The sequence below is a fragment of the Salmo salar genome, chromosome ssa03 (genome assembly GCF_905237065.1).
Source record: "Salmo salar chromosome ssa03, Ssal_v3.1, whole genome shotgun sequence".
Lineage (NCBI taxonomy): Eukaryota > Metazoa > Chordata > Actinopteri > Salmoniformes > Salmonidae > Salmo > Salmo salar.
The window spans coordinates 61647881-61669845 of record NC_059444.1 but is presented as its reverse complement, the minus strand read 5'-3'; the positions used below and the strand labels follow the sequence as shown (position 1 = coordinate 61669845).

Below are 21965 nucleotides of genomic sequence, written 5' to 3'. Positions count from 1 at the left end.
GAGCTGCCAGAGTGGCCAGACTGCCCGGAGATGCCAGACTGCCCAGACTGCCCGGCGATGCCAGACTGCCCGGCGATGCCAGAGTGGCCCGACTGTCTTCCGGGTCAGCCCGGGTGGCCCGTCTACCCGGAGCTGTCGGGGTAGGTCGTCTGCCCGGATCTGCCTGAACCAGAGCCACCTCCAGATATAGGTGGGTTGGGGAGGGGGGGTGTAGCACAGTGCCGTCATTGACGGCAGCCACCCTCCCTTCCCTCCCTTTAGTTAGGGGGATTTTTTGTTGTTGTTTGGGGTTTTTGTTAATTTGAGGTGCTTCCGGGGTTAGCACCTTTAGGGGGGGGGTACTGTCACGTCCTGGCCAGTATAAGGATTAATTGTTATTGTAGTTTGGTCAGGACGTGGCAGAGGGTATTTGGTTTATGTGGTTCGGGGTGGTGGTTTTTCTAAAAAGGGCATTTGATTTATGTATTCCGGGGTTTTTGGGCACTGTTCCTTGTTTATGTAATTCTATGTTTAGTCTAGGTAATCTGTTTCTTGTCTAGCATGTATGAGCCTGAGAAGACTGTCGGTATATCTTGAGTTCGTTTTGTTGTTTTTGTGTTCATTTTGATTTAATAAATGTTCAAAATGAACAAACACAGTCCTGCTGCATTTTTGTCCTCCTTCACCGACGATAACCGTGACAGGCTCAGACAGGAGCGCTGGCGCATCAGAACGCCCACAAAGCTCTCAAGGACAGAACAATCTGTGTTAACACAAACACAGACACTCTTTCTCTCACACACACGCGCACATGTAACTGATGTGAAATGGCTAGTTAGTTAGTGGTGCGAGCTAATAGCGTTTCAATCGGTGACGTCACTCGCTCTGCGACCTTGAAGTAGTTGTTCCCCTTGCTGTGCAAGAGCCGCGGCTTTTGTGGAGCGATGGGTAACGATGCTTCGAGGGTGGCTGTTGTCGATGTGTGCAGAGGGTCCCTGGTTCGAGCCCAGGTAGGGGTGAGGAGAGGGACGGAAGCTATACTGTTACACACACACACACACAAACACAACGTGGAGGTACAAACTCATGGACAAGGCAGTGCATCCCCATTATTAGACAGACAAGGCCATATGCAGTCAAGGGCAGGGCAGTAGTGTTCACAGACAGACACACACCAGTGTCTCCCATGTATTAATTTAGCAGCAGCGCACCGCCGCTGGGCAATTGTTGCCGCCACACCAAGGAATATATATATATTTTTTACCTATATATGTTATAATAATATAATATTTTAGAACTAGAAATCACAAAAATAAAAGCTAAAGCAATGAAACCAATATAATCAAACAATGAATATAGGAGTAGTTTTTGCATGTCTGCATTACCGACCGGACACGCAGGACACATGCTCAGGGGCCCTGATTGGGGTCCCATTGACTTTGTTTTAATGTTTGAGCATAAGAACACAGAATTAGCCATGGCAAAGAGTAGAATTGCAGGAAATTAGCTTTCACACTGCAAAATATTCTGTCAGCTCCGTTGAAAAATGGATCCAATTGCAGGAAAGTTGCTAATAGCACAACTGCCTGATAATATGGTATGCTAATAGCAGGATGTTGTCACTGTGATTCCTTTGTTATCTTGACCTCTACAAGCTACTTACTGCTCTGCGCAGGACCACCTTAGGTGTGTGATACCAAATCCAGAGGGAGGCCTATTGTATTGCAGCAGATGTGTACCATTAATGATCTGCAGAATTCTCTACTGTATGACCTCAGACACCTGTAATTATTACCTACACAATTTGGATACACTGATTCCTGCTACTATCATTTAGAACACTATTAGTTACACAATATAATCTTGTTTAACCATTCAGTATTGTGTGTGATTGTGTGTGTGTGCGTGCGTGTGTGTGTGTGTGTGTGTGTGTGTGTGTGTGTGTGTGTGTGTGTGTGTGTGTGTGTGTGTGTGTGTGTGTGTGTGCGTGCGTGCGTGTGTGTGCGTGCGTGCGCAGCTCCAGAACCAGGATAGTGTGAAGACGCTGCTGAAAAGAACGGAGAAGGAGCTGAACGTGCGTGTGAGTGACGCTCTGAGGAAGCAGGAGGACCCTCTGCAGCGACAGCGCCTCCTGGTGGAAGAGGAGAGGCTCAAGTACCTCAACGAGGAGGAGTTCATCATCCAGCAGCTCCAGTCAGTACTCACCTGATCACGGAATCATTCCTTGATTAAGATTAGTTTGTTGAATGACTGGTTAACTGACTGACTGACTGATTGACAAAATCTATTCACATGATTATTATTATTGTTGTTATTTGTAGGTGATTAAGATCATTGAGGTTCTAAGGAGGTCCTATGATAATAATATGGTTGTACTAAGGCAGTAATACAGGCCGTCCTACTGGCAACACAAACAATCCCCATGCGTACCCAGACACTGCCTGGTTTAGCAGAGTGTGTAACTTTATATGAGTGGACATTGTTGAATGAATCATTTGCCTCGTTAGATCATCGCTGTTAATCTAGGCTTGTTATTAACCGTTGCTAATAGCCATTTTATTTCATTTAAATATTCATACCATTTTGATTGGCCGTATGGCTTCAGGCTGATTTACTTGACATCATTAAGTTGGATTTTCATTAGTGGTTTTGCTTCGTCAGCTTGTGTGTGTGTGTGTGTGTGTGTGTGTGTGTGTGTGTGTGTGTGTGTGTGTGTGTGTGTGTGTGTGTGTGTGTGTGTGTGTGTGTGTGTGTGTGTGTGTGTGTGTGTGTGTGTGTGTCCAGACTGTTTGTATGTCTCTCCATCGGTCTTGTGGTTCTCTCGCTTCGACACACACACCACAGTGTTCTCAGCAGAACATTGCAGTCTTCATAACATGAACGTTTTCATGTGAACTGTGAAAACCTTGTGTTAACACGCCTCTCCTGTGTTGTCTCTCCAGTGACCTGGAGAAGTCAGTGGAGGAGATCCAGAAGGGTTCGTCTGTCAATCACAAACTGGTGACGGTTCAGGAGCTGGAGGAGAAGGCCTCGCTTCTGAGGAAACTAGGAGAGACACTCACAGAGCTCAAGAGTAAGTCACTCACTGATACACTGATCACTCACAGACACACTGACATGGTCTGATACACTGATCACTCACAGACACACTGACACGGTCTGATACACTGATCACTCACAGACACACTGACACGGTCTGATACACTGATCACTCACAGACACACTGACATGGTCTGATACACTGATCACTCACAGACACACTGACACGGTCTGATACACTGATCACTCACAGACACACTGACACGGTCTGATACACTGATCCCTCACAGACACACTGACATGGTCTGATACACTGATCCCTCACAGACACACTGACATGGTCTGATACACTCATCACTCACAGACACACTGACACGGTCTGATACACTGATCCCTCACAGACACACTGTAGGCACTGACTTAGATAGTCAATCACAGACACACATCAGTCTCAAACATCCAGACATCACAATCACCACTCTCAGAATCAGACTCCTGTTGTAACTCCTGAGATGTGAATATGTAGTGTCCCCTCTCTCGCCCTGTCCCCCTCCAGACCAGTTCCCCAGTCTGCAGAGTAAGATGTAGTGTCCCCTCTCTCTCCCTGTCTCCCTCCAGACCAGTTCCCCAGTCTGCAGAGTAAGATGTAGTGTCCCCTCTCTCTCCCTGTCCCCCTCCAGACCAGTTCCCCAGTCTGCAGAGTAAGATGTAGTGTCCCCTCTCTCTCCCTGTCTCCCTCCAGACCAGTTCCCCAGTCTGCAGAGTAAGATGTAGTGTCCCCTCTCTCTCCCTGTCCCCCTCCAGACCAGTTCCCCAGTCTGCAGAGTATGATGTAGTGTCCCCTCTCTCTCCCTGTCCCCCTCCAGACCAGTTCCCCAGTCTGCAGAGTAAGATGTAGTGTCCCCTCTCTCTCCCTGTCCCCCTCCAGACCAGTTCCCCAGTCTGCAGAGTAAGATGTAGTGTCCCCTCTCTCTCCCTGTCCCCCTCCAGACCAGTTCCCCAGTCTGCAGAGTAAGATGTAGTGTCCCCTCTCTCTCCCTGTCCCCCTCCAGACCAGTTCCCCAGTCTGCAGAGTAAGATGTAGTGTCCCCTCTCTCTCCCTGTCTCCCTCCAGACCAGTTCCCCAGTCTGCAGAGTAAGATGTAGTGTCCCCTCTCTCTCCCTGTCCCCCTCCAGACCAGTTCCCCAGTCTGCAGAGTAAGATGTAGTGTCCCCTCTCTCTCCCTGTCCCCCTCCAGACCAGTTCCCCAGTCTGCAGAGTAAGATGTAGTGTCCCCTCTCTCTCCCTGTCTCCCTCCAGACCAGTTCCCCAGTCTGCAGAGTAAGATGTAGTGTCCCCTCTCTCTCCCTGTCCCCCTCCAGACCAGTTCCCCAGTCTGCAGAGTAAGATGTAGTGTCCCCTCTCTCTCCCTGTCCCCCTCCAGACCAGTTCCCCAGTCTGCAGAGTATGATGTAGTGTCCCCTCTCTCTCCCTGTCCCCCTCCAGACCAGTTCCCCAGTCTGCAGAGTAAGATGTAGTGTCCCCTCTCTCTCCCTGTCCCCCTCCAGACCAGTTCCCCAGTCTGCAGAGTAAGATGTAGTGTCCCCTCTCTCTCCCTGTCTCCCTCCAGACCAGTTCCCCAGTCTGCAGAGTAAGATGCGGGTGGTGTTGAGGGTGGAGGTGGAGGCTGTCAAGTTCCTGAAGGAGGAGCCACACAGACTGGACGCCCTGCTGAAACGCTGCAAGAGCGTCACTGACACACTGACCACCATGCGCAGGTACGACCCAACACACTGACCGCCACGCGCAGGTACGACCCAACACACTGACCGCCATGCGCAGGTATGACCCAACACACTGACCGCCATGCGCAGGTATGACCCAACACACTGACCGCCATGCGCAGGTACGACCCAACACACTGACCGCCATGCGCAGGTACGACCCAACACACTGACCGCCACGCGCAGGTACGACCCAACACACTGACCGCCACGCGCAGGTACGACCCAACACACTGACCGCCATGCGCAGGTATGACCCAACACACTGACCGCCCTGCGCAGGTATGACCCAACACACTGACCGCCCTGCGCAGGTACGACCCAACACACTGACCACAGGTAGGCTACAGCCCACCACACACTGACCATCAGTGAAACATCGACACTGATCCAACATCCCAGGTACATGAACGATGTGTAACTCAGAGCCTGCATTGTCTAGCCACAGCCCACCAGCACTGACCACATAATGGCTGATATACAGACGTTACTGGCATCGCCTGACATTGGCTGTGTTTGTGTTGTCAGGGAAGTGAACGAGGGCGTCTGGAAGAAGCAGGAGGACTTCCCTAAGCACAGCAGTGAGGACTTCCGTAAGAGTTCTGACTTTGACATGCCCACCAGCCCACCTCTCAACCTCAGTGACCTGAGGGGCGGCAGTAGCCTGTCAAACTGGAGCCCCCACTCCAGCCACAGCCATAGTCACAGTCACGGTCATGGACACAGTCACCCCTCCTCTGGCCCTCACAGGGACAATCATCCCCCTGTGCCTCACAAGGGCCGGGCCCTGGAAGAGCTGGCCAACCGCGCTGCCGCTGATAAGGCTGTGTCTGTGGAGGTTCGACTGGTAAGGAACCCTTCTGTAACTCCTTCTGTAATTCTACTGTTTAATCTGTAGTTGTCCTAGTGTAGCATTGGTATGATGATACAGTATGTATAGGTTTTGGAGGAGAGTGTGCGTAGGCATGAGTGAGCCTACAAGTGTGGATGTCTGCACATGTGTGAGTGAATGTCAGTGGAGACTGCTGAGGGGAGGACGGCTCATAATAAGAGCTGGAATGGAGCGAATGGAATGGCATCAAACACATGGAGACACATGTTTGATGTATTTTATACCATTCCACTGATTCTGCTCCAGTCATTACCACAATCCCGTCCTCCCCAATTAAGGTGCCACCAACCTCCTGTGGTGAGTGTGTGTGCGTCTGAGTGTGTATACAATATCCCTCACTGTGCTATATCTCTCTATGGTTCCCCCTCCCCAGGCAGCAGAGCGGGACTGGGAGGAGAAGCGGGCCAGTCTGACCCAGTACAGTGCTCAAGACATCAACCGTCTGCTGGAGGAGACCCAGGCTGAGCTGATGAAGGCCATCCCAGACCTGGACTTTGCCGCCAAGCAGATCAACAAGCCCTCCTCCAACACACCCTCCCAGTCTCAGACCCCACAGAGTGGGGGAGGGACCCCAGAGCACCGCCCTACCAAGCCCCAGCACGCCACACACAAGCTCTCGGGGAAGGAGCCTGGCTCCAGACGTGGTTCTGGTAAGGATACATCAGACCTCTCCTCACCCAACAGAGGTAACAGTAGAGCGTTGGGGGGTTTGATGTACTAATGGGCAGCAGTGTTTTGTCACATACTCAGCTCATGAATGTGTCAGTGTCGGCTGTGGTGCCAGTATGAATGTACTGTGTCCGGTTCTCTAACTGGTGCCCATGGTACTCCCCTGCCTGCCACAGATGCAGAGCAGCTGACAGTGACTCGCTATCGTACAGAGAAGCCCTCGAAGTCGCCCCCTCCCCCGCCACCTCGACGCAGCTTCCCATCATCCCCGGCTGGCCTGATCACCCGCAGCGGAGAGACCCTTATCCCCGGCAAGAGCATGAAGGTGACAGAGCATGAGGCATGGATGTATATTCACACACACGCACCTCCCGCCTAGTTTCTGATCTCCACTATGTATGTGTGTAAAAGTCGGAGGCGGAGGAGGCAGAAGCACAGAAGCCCCATGTGAAGCTGCGACGGACAGTGTCTGAAAACCCGCGTCCTGCGTCCACCCCTCCCACCATCGCCTCTGGAGACAAGGAAGAGGGAAAGGAGGACAAGATCGCTGCTGAACTGGAGGTACTGGTATAACAGCTTCAGAAATAGTGGATTAATAGTGTTTGCAGAGTTTATATAGTAGAAGTAGAAGTGGTCCCTGAAGGATTTTAGGTAAGGGTGGACGGAATGGGAAATGTTACTGAAAAACGACACTTCCTCTGCTTCCCTAATTTTGCCTAGAGCTTGTAGCTACACACACACTCACACACACACATACACACAAACTCACGACCGTTGTAGGCCTCATTAGCTGGCTACTTGGTGTGTTAGAGAGGATGGTCAGGTCAAAGCAGCAGGTGCCATATGTCCTCCACCCCAGGCGTCCTCACTGAGACAGAGAGTCCATTCACTGTGGGCCCAGATTACTGCTGATCCCACAGCTTAGTCACACACACACAGCGTGTCACCCAGAGCTCACAGGCCAACCCAGCCTGGCCACGTGGACCCAAATGAAGCGTTGAGTTGTGTGTTTGTCTTTCTGATGCCCTGCTGGCCACTTAGTGAAACAATAAATTGGACAGATTTTTTTTTTTACTATAATTTTTGATAGACCCGTTATAATAATTGATCTTGATATTATGGATAACTTATCCTAATTTAACCATTATTTACATTATTTCAACTCTCCCCTCCCCTCCTTCCTAATTTCCCCTGGCCAGCTGTTTCAGAGAGCCCCCCTCAGGCTCAGCCACCCCCCTCCCCTGTCCCTGCCCAGTGCCCCCCGCAGCAGGACCAGCGTGCCCCCCTCCAGCCTTGACCTATGGCCCCCAGGGGCCCCGGGCACCAAGGTAACGCCCTCCCTGACCTCGCGAGGGCTTGTGTGGACTGCTACTTCCTGAGACTGCCCTCACCTTCCTCCTCGCCCTCCTTCCTCCTCGAACTAACACTTCCACCACTCTACCCCCTCCCTCAAATACACACTCCCATGCTCCATCCCTGATCTCTACACCCCTCCCAGAGTACACAGTCCCATCCTCACCTTTTATCTCTACCTGCAGAGTGCTCTCCACAGGGTCTCCTGTCAAACACAGCAGCTGGTCACCAGCACACAGACTGTACACTGACCCTATTCTGCTTGGTGCTGTAGGGAAAGTAAAGGAGTTTGTGCTATTGTTTTAAATGTAGCCCTTTGGTCCAGCACTCCCCTTGTTCTACACTACCAGAACACACCCCTAAACACACTGTCTCCAGACGACACACACACCCTATACCAACACACACTCACTCCCTGATGGAGTGATCACTCTTCCTTACACACAAACACTCCTGTGACTAGTCACTGTCTGTGTTGGTTGCAGTGCTCTGAAGTGCATGGATGTGTGTGTGTGTGTGTGTGTGTGTGTGTGTGTGTGTGTGTGTGTGTGTGTGTGTGTGTGTGTGTGTGTGTGTGTGTGTGTGTGTGTGTGTGTGTGTGTGTGTGTGTGTGTGTGTATGAACAGTTGTGAAACTCTACACTGTGTCTACCAGCTGTCTAGAGCATCGTTGGACTGCTCTGGCCTACAGTGGAAGCAGGGCAGCATACTGGCATCACAATCACAGGTTAGTGCCCTAATGAGAAGTATTCTGTAACCAGTCAATTACCATTACACTGTTTAGAAAACAATTCTATTTTATCTTATTGAATATATATTGAAATATTACTTCTATTCACCCATTTTGTTTAACAGGCACAGAGCATGGCCCTTCCTGGTCCCTCCTCTCCTGTCCCCCGGATTGTGCTGACAGAGTGCATGTCAGTTTCACTCTCTCCCTCTGAAGGCTTTGTCAGAGACTTGACACAGGACCATCAGATGTCCCCAACAGTGGACCAGTCCCAGAGCCAGACTGCTCCTCCCCAGACAGTCCCCCAGATCCAGGAGGTCTCTACGGGGAAGGATCCCATCAGCCAGCCCCAGAGGAAGCCCTCTCGGCGGGGGGAGCTGAGAATCCTGGAGTCCTTTGAGAAGGAGGAAGAGAGAGAGGAGAGAGAAGAGCTGTCCTTGGCACTGACTGAGGTGGAGGTGATGGTGATGTCACCCTCGGAGACCCAGAAGCTCAGCAGGACCTGGGGAGAGGCTCTACAGACACTCACCATCCCACCTCAGCCTTCAGAGGGAAGCACTGAAACCCGTCTGTGTGGGGCTCCACTACTGGTACTCTTCAGGGAGACTGTGACGGTCAGAGAGGCCTACAGGAAGCTGCAGTTACTGCTGGGCAGGGAGGAGGACACAGGGTCATCCAAGGTGGTCCCCAAGCCCAGAGCAGGATCTTCTCACAGCAGCCTGAGCAGCAGCCCCAGTACCCTGGGTTCCAGGATAACTCTCTCCCCTGAGCAGCAGGACTCTTTGAGAGAGGCTCTGAGGAGAGGGGTGGAGACAGGGGCCAGGAACCTGACACTCCATCACAGCACTGGAACAAAGAGCATTCTAGCCACCCTTCCGGAGCCCAGTCAGGACTCTGCAGAAGCAGCAGTGAAACCCAAAGGGTCTGCAGGTTGTGAGGAGAGCCAGGCCAGGGAAGAACAGGGACTGAACCCCTGGAAGCAAGGAGAGGACATTAGGAGCAGCACCTACAGCAGGCTGGACAGCCTGGATGAAACCATCCGCGAGCTGGAGAACACCCTGCTGGAGCTCAGTGGCCACCCCACCACAGTGCATATCTTCCCACGCACACTCCCCACTGACACTGCCTTGTCAGACGGTCCAGACCCAGCCCAGATGCCTGGCACCAGCACCTCAGAGACCAAGAAGCCCCCAGTCCCACCCAAGCCCAAGCCCAAACCCTCCTACACTCCTGCCACGATGACCAAGGTCTATAACATGCACCCCTGCATAGACTCTGCTCTTTAGAGGGCATGCACTCACTTCTCTCTATCCTCTTCTGTCTTTTTGGCTTTAAGTGTTGGGGTTGCTGTTTCTGCTGAAGCTGAAGCTTCATCTTGTCTTCCTCCTATTGACTTCAGAGGGAATCTGACTGCACATAACATACCAACCTCACATGGAGTTATACCTCACACCTCCATTGAACCTCTCAACCTGCCAATTCCCACATACAAGTAATCTGTTGTCTGCTCCCTGTGAAAACGGGTAGATTTTGGCAGTCCAAACAGAATGTTTTAAATCTTAAATCTTCAACTCCAAGGGGCCTGCAGCAGATGCTCTCCTTCTCTGTACTGTGATTAGTTATGGGGCTACTGTCCCCTTGGAGACGGGTTGTTCATTGTCTTTTCATTGATCTTCTGTTTCTACTCTGTAAACCAGGGCGAGTCCGGTCTCTGCTGCAATAAACTGTCATTTCTCTTTCTCTCCCCTCTTTATTTCCCCCCCTCTCTTCACGTCTTTGTCTTGTCTTCTCTTTGTCCTCTGCTGCTTCTCTCGTCTCTATAATCAATTACCAGTTACCTGCATCCTCAACTATTATAGCTTTACCTTGAACTTTCTTTCGGCTTATCGACAAACGAAATGTTGAGACTTGTTTACAAATTGGTCTGAAACTGAATACAGACACACACTGTTGTTTTCATTATCCCATAGTAAATCATTAGCATAGGGCGGACCAGACCTCGGAGGGCTCATTGCATGCTGGGAGTCGGAGTTTGTCACCTTTAGGTCAACGCTCCTTGTAAAGCTCCCAAAATGAAATACATGGTTGAGTAATGCTGATAGGTAGAGAGTTAGAGACAGACAGGTGAAGAGGTAGAGTGTAGCATGGACCACCATGTTGTCTCAGTGTGTAGATAGACTGTTACTCAGTCCAACTGCAGTGGAGTGCCAAGCTACAGTGGGGCTGGCTGTCAGGGACCATTTCTCCTCTCGGCCGTTCAGCTGGAGAAACAGGTCCCGTGGGCTTGACGTGGGGTTGGTGTGGAGTTGCAGCGTTTTCACGCCTTGTTGCATCACCCTTAGTACTGTAACCACCACTGCCTTTAACTGGGTCTCATGAGGCCAATCAGATGCTTCATCCAGGTTCCCTACTCTACCCCTGAATGATTCATATTAGCATACCATACTGAGCACTCCGTCTCCTGTAATCATATGCACTGCCTTTCCTCTTAGCCGATGTGCGTGTGTGGAGGAGGTTGGGGAGTAGATAGGATATGTGTTGGAGTGACTGAGTGCGTATTTGCTTTTTGCATATTAGAGGCAGAGAAAATGGTTGAGCCGACGACATCATATGATGGAGTCCCTGGTGCAGCCATGCTACGCAACACCACTTTGAATTTTTCATTTCCATATTCACCTGTTTGTCAGATCTTCTGCAGCCAGCGTGTAATGATATATTGAAAGTCAGTGGGGCGGATAGTAGGGAGTTATTTCAGCGAGGCCATAGTGAGCACCCTGATCTTAGGGCTTTCAGCAGCCGGTGGGCATTCTGGGTGAGAGCTTCTATTAAGTTGGTATATGTCTGATTAAAAAGAATGAAATGTAAATCTGTTCGTGCTCTGTGACACTAATACTCACATCTCTCCCCTCTTCTCCTCTCCTTGTCTCCTTCTCCAGGGAGGCAACAGCTCTTCAGCTGTGGGTAAAGTCCACTCCTCGGCTGCCTCCAGACTGAAGCACCTGCAGCAGAGCAGCACAGAGAAGACCAAAACTGGCAAGAGGGAAGACTTCCTCAAGGGCCAGCAGCAGGTACTGTATTCTAGTGAGACTGATCATCTACTACTGACTGCCCCTCCCTAACTGACCCCACACCTCCACCTTCTGCACAAGGTAGCCTATTCCACTGTTGTATTAGTGTAGCTCCATATCTTGGTGTGACTTCTTAATCCATAGACCGTCGATGGATTAGCCAGAGCCAATAGTACTACTAGGGTCCTGTTTGATAAAGGGGATATAGATAGTCTATGGAATAGATAGTGTTGTGCACGAGGGCACCTGAAGGTTTTGAAGGATGTTGGGTTATAAGTTGGGAGATGCAAGTGGGGGCCAGGGGAGACGGGGAAATGGAACTGTTCAGGCATGTCAGAACAAAGTCAACCTGAGAGAGAACTTTCTTCTCTAGTATTGGCAGGAGTCATGTCAATGAAATAAGCTTTAATGTCAATGTTATTTGAAAAATACCGGAGCACTGAAGTGCACCTAAACCCCTTCTCCACACTAAAAATACTTTGATTGGGAATTCAGAGAGGGAGCCATTCATGTGAATCAAGAGAGGGGGGGAAGAGAGAGAGCGCAATAAAGCCATTTGAATTGAATTGAATTGGAGAGAGAGAGAGAGAGAGAGAGAGAGAGAGAGAGAGAGAGAGAGAGAGAGAGAGAGAGAGAAGCCATTTGAATTGAATAGAGAGAGAGGGGGGGTGGAGATGTAGGGAGAGACAGAGAGAGATACATGTATATATAATATATAGAGAGAGTGTGTTACGAGACTGGGCTGACTAGTAGCTATATAGGTAAGCATGGGAGGAATCTCTAATTCCCTTGTCTCCCAATGTAGGCTGAGGCTAATCAGTACCCAGTTGTGTCAGTGCAATCACTGATTATTCAGTATGAAGAGCACAGTGCTTCCCCCCAGTGTGCTCCCTTCAGCTGTCTCTGCTTTCTCTCTCTTCCTCCATTTTATTCACTCACTCCTTCCTTACTGCACAATCTTTTTCCTCCCTATTATTTCTTGTTCTCTCAATTTTGCTGTCTCTCTTTTCCCACCTCGCTCTTTCTCTCTCTCCCCCTGTGTCTCTCTTTTCCCACCTCGCTCTTTCTCTCTCTCCCCCTGTGTCTCTCTTTTCCCACCTCTATCTTTCTCTCTCTCCCCATGTGTCTCTTGTTCCCTCACTCTTCTTCCCTGTTTTTGGAAAGCTGTAGGGTGGAGTGGCCTCCTTCTAGCCCACTGAGAGGAAAATGAATCCCATTATTTCAGTATGAGGACACAGGTTCTCAGCGTGCTCCCTTTGTCCACAGACTGTGGCAAACAATTACACTGAAAATAGGCTGTGTGAAAACACTATCCCCTCGCCCAAAGGAAAGACACTCAAAACAATCTCTCAGAGTCGGCACCAAACCAGAAGTTAAGACAGCGCTAACAACAACAGTAACAAAGACATTTCTAAACCCATTTCAGAGCATTTTGAATCAACATATGACTTCAATCGCAGAAGTCAATCTCCCCACTACTCAATAACTGACAGCAGGCTGTTTGTATTGGCATAACATGCCATGGATGTCTGTCTTCTCTCACTGTCAGATGCCTATCGATACTATACTGCCCAGGGTACTGTGCCAGCCAGGTGCCCATCCACCCACCATATTAGCTGACCCATAGAGCTTTAAGGTGCCCCCCTAGTTTCCCCACTCCAACAGAGATGTAAGTTAGTAGCCCCACTCCCACAGAGATGTAAGTTAGTTTCCCCACTCCCATAGAGTTGTTAGTTTCCCCACTCCCATAGAGTTGTTAGTTTCCCCACTCCCATAGAGTTGTAAGTTAGTAGCCCCACTCCCATAGAGTTGTAAGTTAGTAGCCCCACTCCCATAGAGTTGTAAGTTAGTAGCCCCACTCCCATAGAGTTGTTAGTTTCCCCACTCCCATAGAGTTGTAAGTTAGTTTCCCCACTCCCATAGAGTTGTAAGTTAGTTTCCCCACTCCCATAGAGTTGTAAGTTAGTTTCCCCACTCCCATAGAGTTGTAAGTTAGTAGCCCCACTCCCATAGAGTTGTAAGTTAGTAGCCCCACTCCCATAGAGTTGTAAGTTAGTAGCCCCACTCCCTACTGATGCTGTTGTTTTGACTCACACCCACCCAGACATGCCCACCATGGGTGTCCTTTCTACTGGAGCCACAGCTGAAGGTAAAGAGATCTCTTTTCCCCAGAGATGACCCCTGACCCCAAACTCTTACATTGACCCTCTCTCTCTCTGGTCATCACTCTTTCCTTTCAACTTCCTATCTTTTCTCTGTTTGTCTCTTTTCTGTTTATATCCTCAGTGGTGTTATGAATTGACGTTATCGGTGGTGCGAAAGCATTGATATTTGTGCTATCTGTCTGTACTGTGTGTGTGTGTGTGTGTGTGTGTGTGTGTGTGTGTGTGTGTGTGTGTGTGTGTGTGTGTGTGTGTGTGTGTGTGTGTGTGTGTGTGTGTGTGGGAGACTGAACAGTGCATTGTGAGATGATACTCAGTGCCGTTGTGCCGGCGCTTGTTATTAGGCACTGCTACAGTACCAGGAGACGTCAGAGCCATCTAGGCATGAGAGGATTTTTTTAATCACTGAGCTGTTATAAGAACAGACAGTTCAAAGCCACCATTTCGGTTCGTTGGCCTTGGTGCAGATCAAGGAGGCCATGACAATGTGAATCCTTTTCATACCACAATCCTCGATTTCCATTTCCCATTTCGCTTCTTATTACTTCTGGCTGTGAAGCAGGCTAGTGTGGGGGGGGGGGGGGGGGTTAATAAAGGCCAGTCCCACGACACAGTCTTTTGGCAGGCAGCTCTGAGCTTCCGGAGATGAGAGGAGGCTATCTTACAGCACTAACAGAGCGGAATAAATGTTGCGGTAGCCAGGCTTGAGAGAGAGGAGAGAGAGAGGGTGTCCTCAGGCAGAAGGAACAGCCCCTCTCCCTGGGGGCAGACAGCAGCACCAGAGTTACTGGAGCACCAGCCAACAGAGTAGGTTAAAGCCTCACAGGCCACACAACACGCACCTGCTGTCCAACCAATCACACAGACCAAATCCCCTCTCTCTCCACACTAACACCCTCCAACCACTCAACATGCAGGGCAGAGTAGAAACCTCTCAGAAATAGTGGGTTGCCTTTATTCGGAACATTGTGGAAGAGAACTTTTGACATATTTATGTACAAGAGTTATTCAAGAGCAAATGATTTGCAATCCTGGATTTAATCAAAGTCACCTCTAAATAAGCGATGACCTTTGATATAAAACCTGGTATTGCTCTCTCCCAGTGTCTGTCTGACTGATGATACAGAGTTGGGACAGTTACATCAGACTCTTCCTTCAGGTTACACCTCTCATCCCCCAGCCACAAGCACAGATGTCTAGACAGGTGTCATCAGCCAGTGGCCCTGATGTAGGACTGATCACAGAGTAGGGGACCCTCACACACTCGTGCTCTGGCATAGCTCTGTTAGCGTCTTCTGCCCATGCCCTGGCACTGCCACTTTCCTCCAGCCTTCCTCTATGAGAGAGACTGAATGCTGGCAGACTGCATTTACAGAGAATACACCCCCTATACAGTATAATGTGTACAGCGTTGCCGCAATGTCTCACTGCCAACACAGCGCCATCTACTGGTGTACTCCAGCATCACACAAAGGGGAATATGCGTGATGCTGTTCATTTAATGTGTTTTGCATTTTTAATGACTAGGACGTCCATTAAAAAAACTGTCAAAACAGTAACGGACAACAGCAGTGTAACCCCTGTACACTTCTGTTACATTTTCACTTCAGACTGTTGGTGTCATAATACAAAAAAAAAATATGTATTGTCTCATTGTGTATATTTGGCACTCTTGGCTAGCATCAACATTAGCTGATACTAACCTGAATTTCCTGTGTTTGTCTCTTGTTCTCATCTCACCCCTCCTCCCTCACCTCTCACCCCTCGTCCCTCACCCCACCCTGCCTGTGCCTCTCAACACCACCTGTTCCTGGGGCGCCACCACCACCTCACCCACCACCCTGTCACCTGTGTGATCCTCCCGGGCCATCCTGTACCACCCGGCCCGCCCCTCCACCTGCGCCTCTGTGACCTCTGACCCTGCACAGTGAGTGAGGGACCAGCCTGTGCCCCGTGCCTGTCCTCTCCAGACTCCTCCTCAGCACCAACCACCTGACTACAGAGCTGCATCTGACCCCCACCCCATCCCCTTCTACTCCTAGTCCACGCCCTTTAGCCCCCCTCCCCTCTGTTGGCTTAACATGGGTATTAGCAGTCTCTGACTCCTGTACCCTCTCATGTCCTACATTGACCCCACAATGCACAAGATATCTACCACCCTCCCCTTGGTGTGTGTGTTCTGTATGTTTGTGTGTGGGCATGTCTGTGTGAATGGAAGGGTGCTGTCGGGGACCACTACCAACTATATGACTGTACTCTCTTTTTTCATTTTCTCTTTTCCCCCCTGAAACCTTTCCGATTTTCCCCAATTCTCCATGTTCCTCCTCCTGTTCCTCCTCTTCCTGGTCTGTCCCTGGGTCTGACCCATAGGCCCATGGGAACAGCAGCAGCAGTATTGAGCCCCTCCTGTCAGGCACCAAAGCTGCCAGTTTCTCCGGCCGCCTGTCCTCCTCCAGTTCGGCCTCAACTGTGTTCGCCCCGGGTCTGAGGAAGTATCCCCAGGAGGGGGCGCTGTCTTCCCTGACAGCCTCCTCCAGCCAGGCCAAAGCCCTGCTGGCCAGCCTGTCAGCCTCCAGCCTGAGCGCCGAGGCCCTGCTCCTCTCCTCCACCTTCCGCCAACACCGCCTCCTCCGCGAGCAGCAGCGCGCCTCCTCCCTGCCCCTGCCCAACGGCCGCTCCTCCAACTCCACCACCACCTCAACCACCACCTCCTCTTCCTCCTCCTCCACCTCCCCCACCTCCACCACCTCCACCCCCTCCTCCTCGCCCTCCTCCCCGACCCCCCTGACCTCTCTCAACCTCTCCCCCGTGGGGCTCAACCCCAGCAGCCGCAGCCTGCAGTACTCTGGCTCCAACAGCTACAAGGAGCGTGGCAGCAAGACCCTGCCCAAGCCTGTCTCTCCTAGCAACTCACAGTGAAGTACAAGAGGATGGATGAGAGGAGGAGGAGGAGGAGGAAGAGGAGGAGCGCAATCAAAGCACCATCACATGCAAAAAATGAAGAGGAAAACAAATATACTAGCCCCACCCTCTATCCTAGCCCTCAATGCCAAGAGTCACATGCAGCAAAACATCAGTGGGGAGTTCCCCAGAGTTGACTTTCTGAGTGTCACTTTGCTGCCCTTGGTCTCAGTCCAGCAGCCAGAATCTTCACATATCTATAATTATACAGTACCAGAGTTGATGGTGGTTCCTCTCTGGCTCTCCCACTCAGTAGTACTGACAGTTCCCCAGACCCCCAGAGAGAGAGCTCAAAGATGGGCCTCGGCCTCCTCTCCCTCCCACTGCCTTGTCTGGTCTGGTTTGATCCGGCCTAGTCTAGTCTGGTCCGGTCTGATCTGGTCTGGGTGGACAGAAAAACAGTGCCAGTACTTTATGAACCCTCAGTTTATCATCGCACCATTTGCCAAATCTTACTGGATGGAACCTTAGTGGAGTAGATGTGATATCTAGACTGTGACTTATATTATACAGAGTAGAGTTGCAATATTCAACGAGTTCAGTACAGTAGTCGTGTGTGTTCAGAGCTATAGCAGTCTTATTCCATCACCTGGCACAATGTGAATCTGTAGAGAAAAACAAAGCTCAACCAAGGTGTTGGTTTCCATTCTGAGACAGTTTTCTGTTTCTTCGTTTCTTTATTTCAGACTTATTGCATCACCTGTGTAGAAGTCTAAACTGGTGCTATAGTTGTCCCTGTTTTGTAAAGAGTTTACATGAATGAAACGGCTCCCATTCAATGTGACTGTACATTCCACTGTTTATCTAATGCTACATCCCTGGAGTGGCTTAAGGCTTCTTCTCTCCGGCATCTGATTCCATTCTTACCCTCGTTCTCTATGGCCCCACTATTAGCACAGCAGTTTGGCAATGGAAGAAAAGGCCAGGGAGCTGCTTTTGTTGAAGTCCTCTGGTTTGAGAGTCTGCGCACAATTATATTCACCACAATAGCACATTATAGGAACAGTAATGTGACATTACAGTAGATCAGTTATTAATGACTGAGCTGGTACGTGAAGAAGGGAAAAAATAAAAACAAAAATATATGTAAACATTGAAATTGATCGTTAAAGAATGTCGAATGTGTAGACATGAATGTTGCACGACAATCAGGACGTATCCATAGTTGACGGGTTTTGCCTTGGACTGGTGTTCCCTGCTGCAGTGATTACACTCTGAACTCAACACACGCTCATGTGACCAGGCACAGGCATACAGCAGTAGATGCACGCACAGGCTCTGACACGCCAGTCAGACGGAGATCCACCAAACTGTTTATGAAAAGCACAGTCTCCAGATGTTTTGAGTCAAAACGGTTGACTAGATTGCCCATTTCTTTATTTCATGACTGTAGAACCACTGATCATGAATTAACCCACACCGGTTTGATAATGCAGTCCTTTAGGAAATATTCGATTTGAATGGTTAAAAGGAACAGAATGTTCGAGAGAGAGAAACAAGGGCACAAATGAATTCTCTTCTGAAAGGGACCAGAGATGTGGACCAGCTGATTTATTATTTAGCTGATTATTTACAAGACATGCGGCACAATGAGTTTCATTTTGGCCTGTGTGTATTCTCAGTATTTGCTCTAGATAAAACCCAGAATGAGTTTATCTGGACCTCCCCCGACACAGAAGCGGGCTTAGCCCACAGCTGTTGGTTGCGCAGTAGTAAGGTTGCCACTGGAAATGGCTGCTTTTGTTCTGTGATATGTGTTATGGAGAATAATTTGGTTAATGTACGAAGGCAGCTCCAGGGCATATGAGTGTTCTCCCCTTCAACTGGAGTGCTTACGCAGATCACTGGCTCCATTCCTCAAAGCTGACTTAGGAGCTTGGAAGTGTTATAAGGATAGAAACACACTTTCATCAAAGACGTGTCGGTGGTTTCTCTGCTGTTAATCTTACGCCAGCAAACACTCTGAAGCTCTCGTTCTCCTGTGATGCGTCACCAAGGCGACCTAGGGGGTTATGGCTGTGTGTAGTCCTAGTTCATTCTTCAATTGTTCGGTAGACAAGTGCGTGAAATCGATTCTTTGTGGCATTGAGATGAAAACAATTGCTTGTGAAAGAGGCCGGTGACAAGTGCAGACAGCTTGAGTTGGGGAGATTGGTTGTGGGTTTCATGTTTGAAGGCTAGTGTAATAACAAAGTGCTTTAACTCTTATCTACTGGGTTCATGACGTGTAAAAGGGCTGGTAAGACAGGTTTATCTGGACGTCACTGTTTGACACCCTTTTGAATTTAAGAAGGCTATTATTTTTGCAACTTGCTATCTGTGCTGTCCTTTGGGGGAGATGTGTCTATGAATCAAACCCTTCTTGGAAGAGGTTCCCACTGGACCTGCATGTCTGACTGCCATGGTACTGTTATAATTGCACAAAATGATCGATGTTGCAATTTCCCCATGAGAGCACAGAGTGGACCTATCTGCATGAACCCTCTGGAACTTTGGTTTCATTGGAGACCCACCAAAGATACTGTTCTTGTAGGCTTATAGCAGTACAGCTCATGTGCCCGTTTGTGTTTCTACAGGCCGAGGAACCTTGGTATGATGGCCCAAATCAGATCAGTGGCTCTGACAACACATTGCTGTAAAGATCAGAACAAAGGGGTACACACACACACACACACACACACACACACACACACACACACACACACACACACACACACACACACACACACACACACACACACACACACACACACACACACACACACACCAGTGTGTGTCAGAATGTGGCCGTGGCATTGCAATAAGCACACCCTCTGTTCTGTCAGTGAGAAAACGGCAAGCTCACGGCACAGCGAGTTAGTTAAGCCTCACACTGGCTGCACTGTAGCAATGCAGGACTCAAGCCCTGGGTTTTATGAAGTGAAGCCAAATGAAAGAAATTCACTTACTAATTCAGCTCCACACTCAAATCCATAACTCCCAGCGCTGCTTTTACATCTGGCAGGGTGATGAGGAGGAAGGGAGGTATTCACACTTCGCTGCTTTTACACAGGAAAGTCCAAGATGAGAACCCCAAGACTGCGGGACAATGCTTTTTTGAATCACCATAGCACTGGTGTTACTGGACAGGAGATTTCAATATGGCTGAGTCTTGGAGGGGTTTATTGGTAGTGGGGATGAGGAGAGGAGGGTGGAGAGTGGAGACACTCGTAGTGAAAGCCCCTGGCAATCAGAGAGATAGTTCATGCAAACTTGAAATGAAAAGTAAAATAATTATACATATATAAATATATCTTCGTTAAGATGTTTGTGTATGATATTAATATAATTGTGAAGAAAGTGTGACACATAGGTCTGGATTAAATTATTATAATGTACAATTTAAATCATCCTCTTTTGGGGATTTATATGAGTAGGCATTTTGTACAGACTTTCCTTTTCAATTCTTCGAGAGAAATAATGTATTTCACATTAGCAAATTATTTATTCATAAGCAGAACATTTTTATATTGATTTGAAAATATTTATCTGTATAGAAGACAGGACAGGTATGTAATATACAGTGGAGCTCATTTTTAATTCTAGGATATTTTTATTAGCACTCTTTTTAACAGGTCCTGTACAATGTCTGCTCCCAGGCCTCCACTAGCTAACACTCATTTTGAGGTAAGGGGAGCTGTTCCTAGACCTGTTCTTAGGGGGGTGCCTTTTCTTTGGAACTTCTGTTGGTTTACTTAGTCCTCTTCTAGTCTCTGTCCTAGTCTTTGTATTACATTACATAGCGCTCCCTATACCTGACTGATGTGTTCTTCACCCATGGCTGATTCCAGTGATGTTAGAGAGAAGTCTGGTGGGAGTCAGCGAGAGAGAGAGAGAGAGAGAGAGAGGTGGGGATGAGGACAATACTGTGAAGTGGGCGTTTACCTGATGATGCAACATGACCTTGCTGCTCTGATTGGTTGTATTGATCTACTGTGAAAGGACTGTTCACAAGCAGTGGCGGTTCTAGACCATTTCAATTGGGGGGGCCAAGCTGGGGCCAGTTGTACTGTTAGAAGGGCCAGTTACATTAGACGTTATTGTTGTCATATCGTTTTCTTCACTGTATTGTAGGCATTAGCAGGCAAAATACCATGTTCGTAATGCAGATGCATGTGGTAGGATACTGTTGTGTTCCGCCTAAAGCCATCCCTTAGAAAATGTGTGGGTTAAATTAGTGTCCCGCGTTGCCACAGACTAATAATGGATGTAAAAAAAGAACGATAGCAAAATTAGTTATGTGAAGATTATTTCATACTCCACATTTAGGGGGGCCACAAGGGGGTCCAAAATTGTTGTCACAGGGGCACTGCCCCCCCCCCCCAGAACTGCTAGTGTTCACAAGAGAGGGGTTGGCTGTTCCTCCTGAAGGCATCCCACTAAAATGAATAGCCCATACTAGAAACCCCTCTACTGGTGGTACGATAGGATGGTATTACATCATTATGGCCCAAAGATACTAACAGAGAAGGATCTCAGCATTGAATAAGTCATTTAGGTTTCAATGACAAACTAAGAGCACATAAAGCGGATAGATATGGAACATTAGCTTTTTCTTCATCATCATAATCATTGTCTATTGAGACATGTTTGGTTCTGTTTTTAATAAATGAAAGAGACATATGTGTATTATTTGACCTGCTTTCTGTGGTGTGTACAGTACTGTATGAGTTTCTGACATGAATGTGTGGATGTCCCAAAATCTTGGCATCAAGAAGAAAACAAAATGATATGTAAATAGACTGAGTAATTCCTAGAAAGTTCAACAAAATATGTCCAAAATAATGTTTAATTCATTAAAAGATGATGGATACAAAGGTATATTATAAAACAATGCATGAAATATTGTCAAGCAATCGCACGGTGCAGTTGAAAAGTGTTGTCTACATGTTTTCTTAAAAAACAGAGCGAGATAGAAAAAGAGGTGTACCACTTTAAAGGTTTACAACGGTAGAGAACCAGACCTTTTTACTTTGGATCTTTCTGTGACACAGGCATGTTCAGTCTTACTGTGATCAGTGATGCTACGGTGATGATGGCTAAGAGTGAGGAGTGTTCCCAACAATCCAGAACGATCTGGAACGCTTCAAAGTACCTTTACCAGAAAAACCCACCAATTACGATCTCCCACTTGTAGAGTAGTGTGACATAATGAACAATACAAAAAAAATTGATCTATATAAATACCTACTGATACTGGACATTCTCATTTATCAGTGTGGATGCCATGATATTCTGTGAGAAATGTTTTTTTTTTTTTCTGTGAGAAGACCGGCAGTTGAACCTGCTTCCTTTTGTACATACTTGCTG

At 48.6% G+C, this 21965-nt stretch overlaps 1 protein-coding gene across 8 annotated transcripts in view; it reads left to right on the top strand.

Moving 5' to 3' along the window:
- The window catches only part of LOC106601133 (SRC kinase signaling inhibitor 1), a 44384-nt gene extending 28350 nt beyond the window's left edge, over positions 1–16034 (top strand). For 7 of the 8 annotated variants that reach the window (XM_045715029.1, XM_045715032.1, XM_045715031.1 and 4 more), the window contains 11 exons: positions 1997–2172; positions 2922–3052; positions 4629–4776; positions 5311–5629; positions 6048–6324; positions 6520–6668; positions 6755–6904; positions 8351–8422; positions 8551–9672; positions 11362–11493; positions 15584–16034. In XM_045715029.1, the coding sequence (XP_045570985.1) occupies positions 1997–2172; positions 2922–3052; positions 4629–4776; positions 5311–5629; positions 6048–6324; positions 6520–6668; positions 6755–6904; positions 8351–8422; positions 8551–9672; positions 11362–11493; positions 15584–15586 (2679 nt within the window). In that variant the 3' untranslated portion in view covers positions 15587–16034. The remainder of the gene's footprint in view (positions 1–1996; positions 2173–2921; positions 3053–4628; positions 4777–5310; positions 5630–6047; positions 6325–6519; positions 6669–6754; positions 6905–8350; positions 8423–8550; positions 9673–11361; positions 11494–15583) is intronic. The other variant, XM_045715035.1, reaches the window with a different exon arrangement.
- Positions 16035–21965: the final 5931 nt, after the last annotated feature.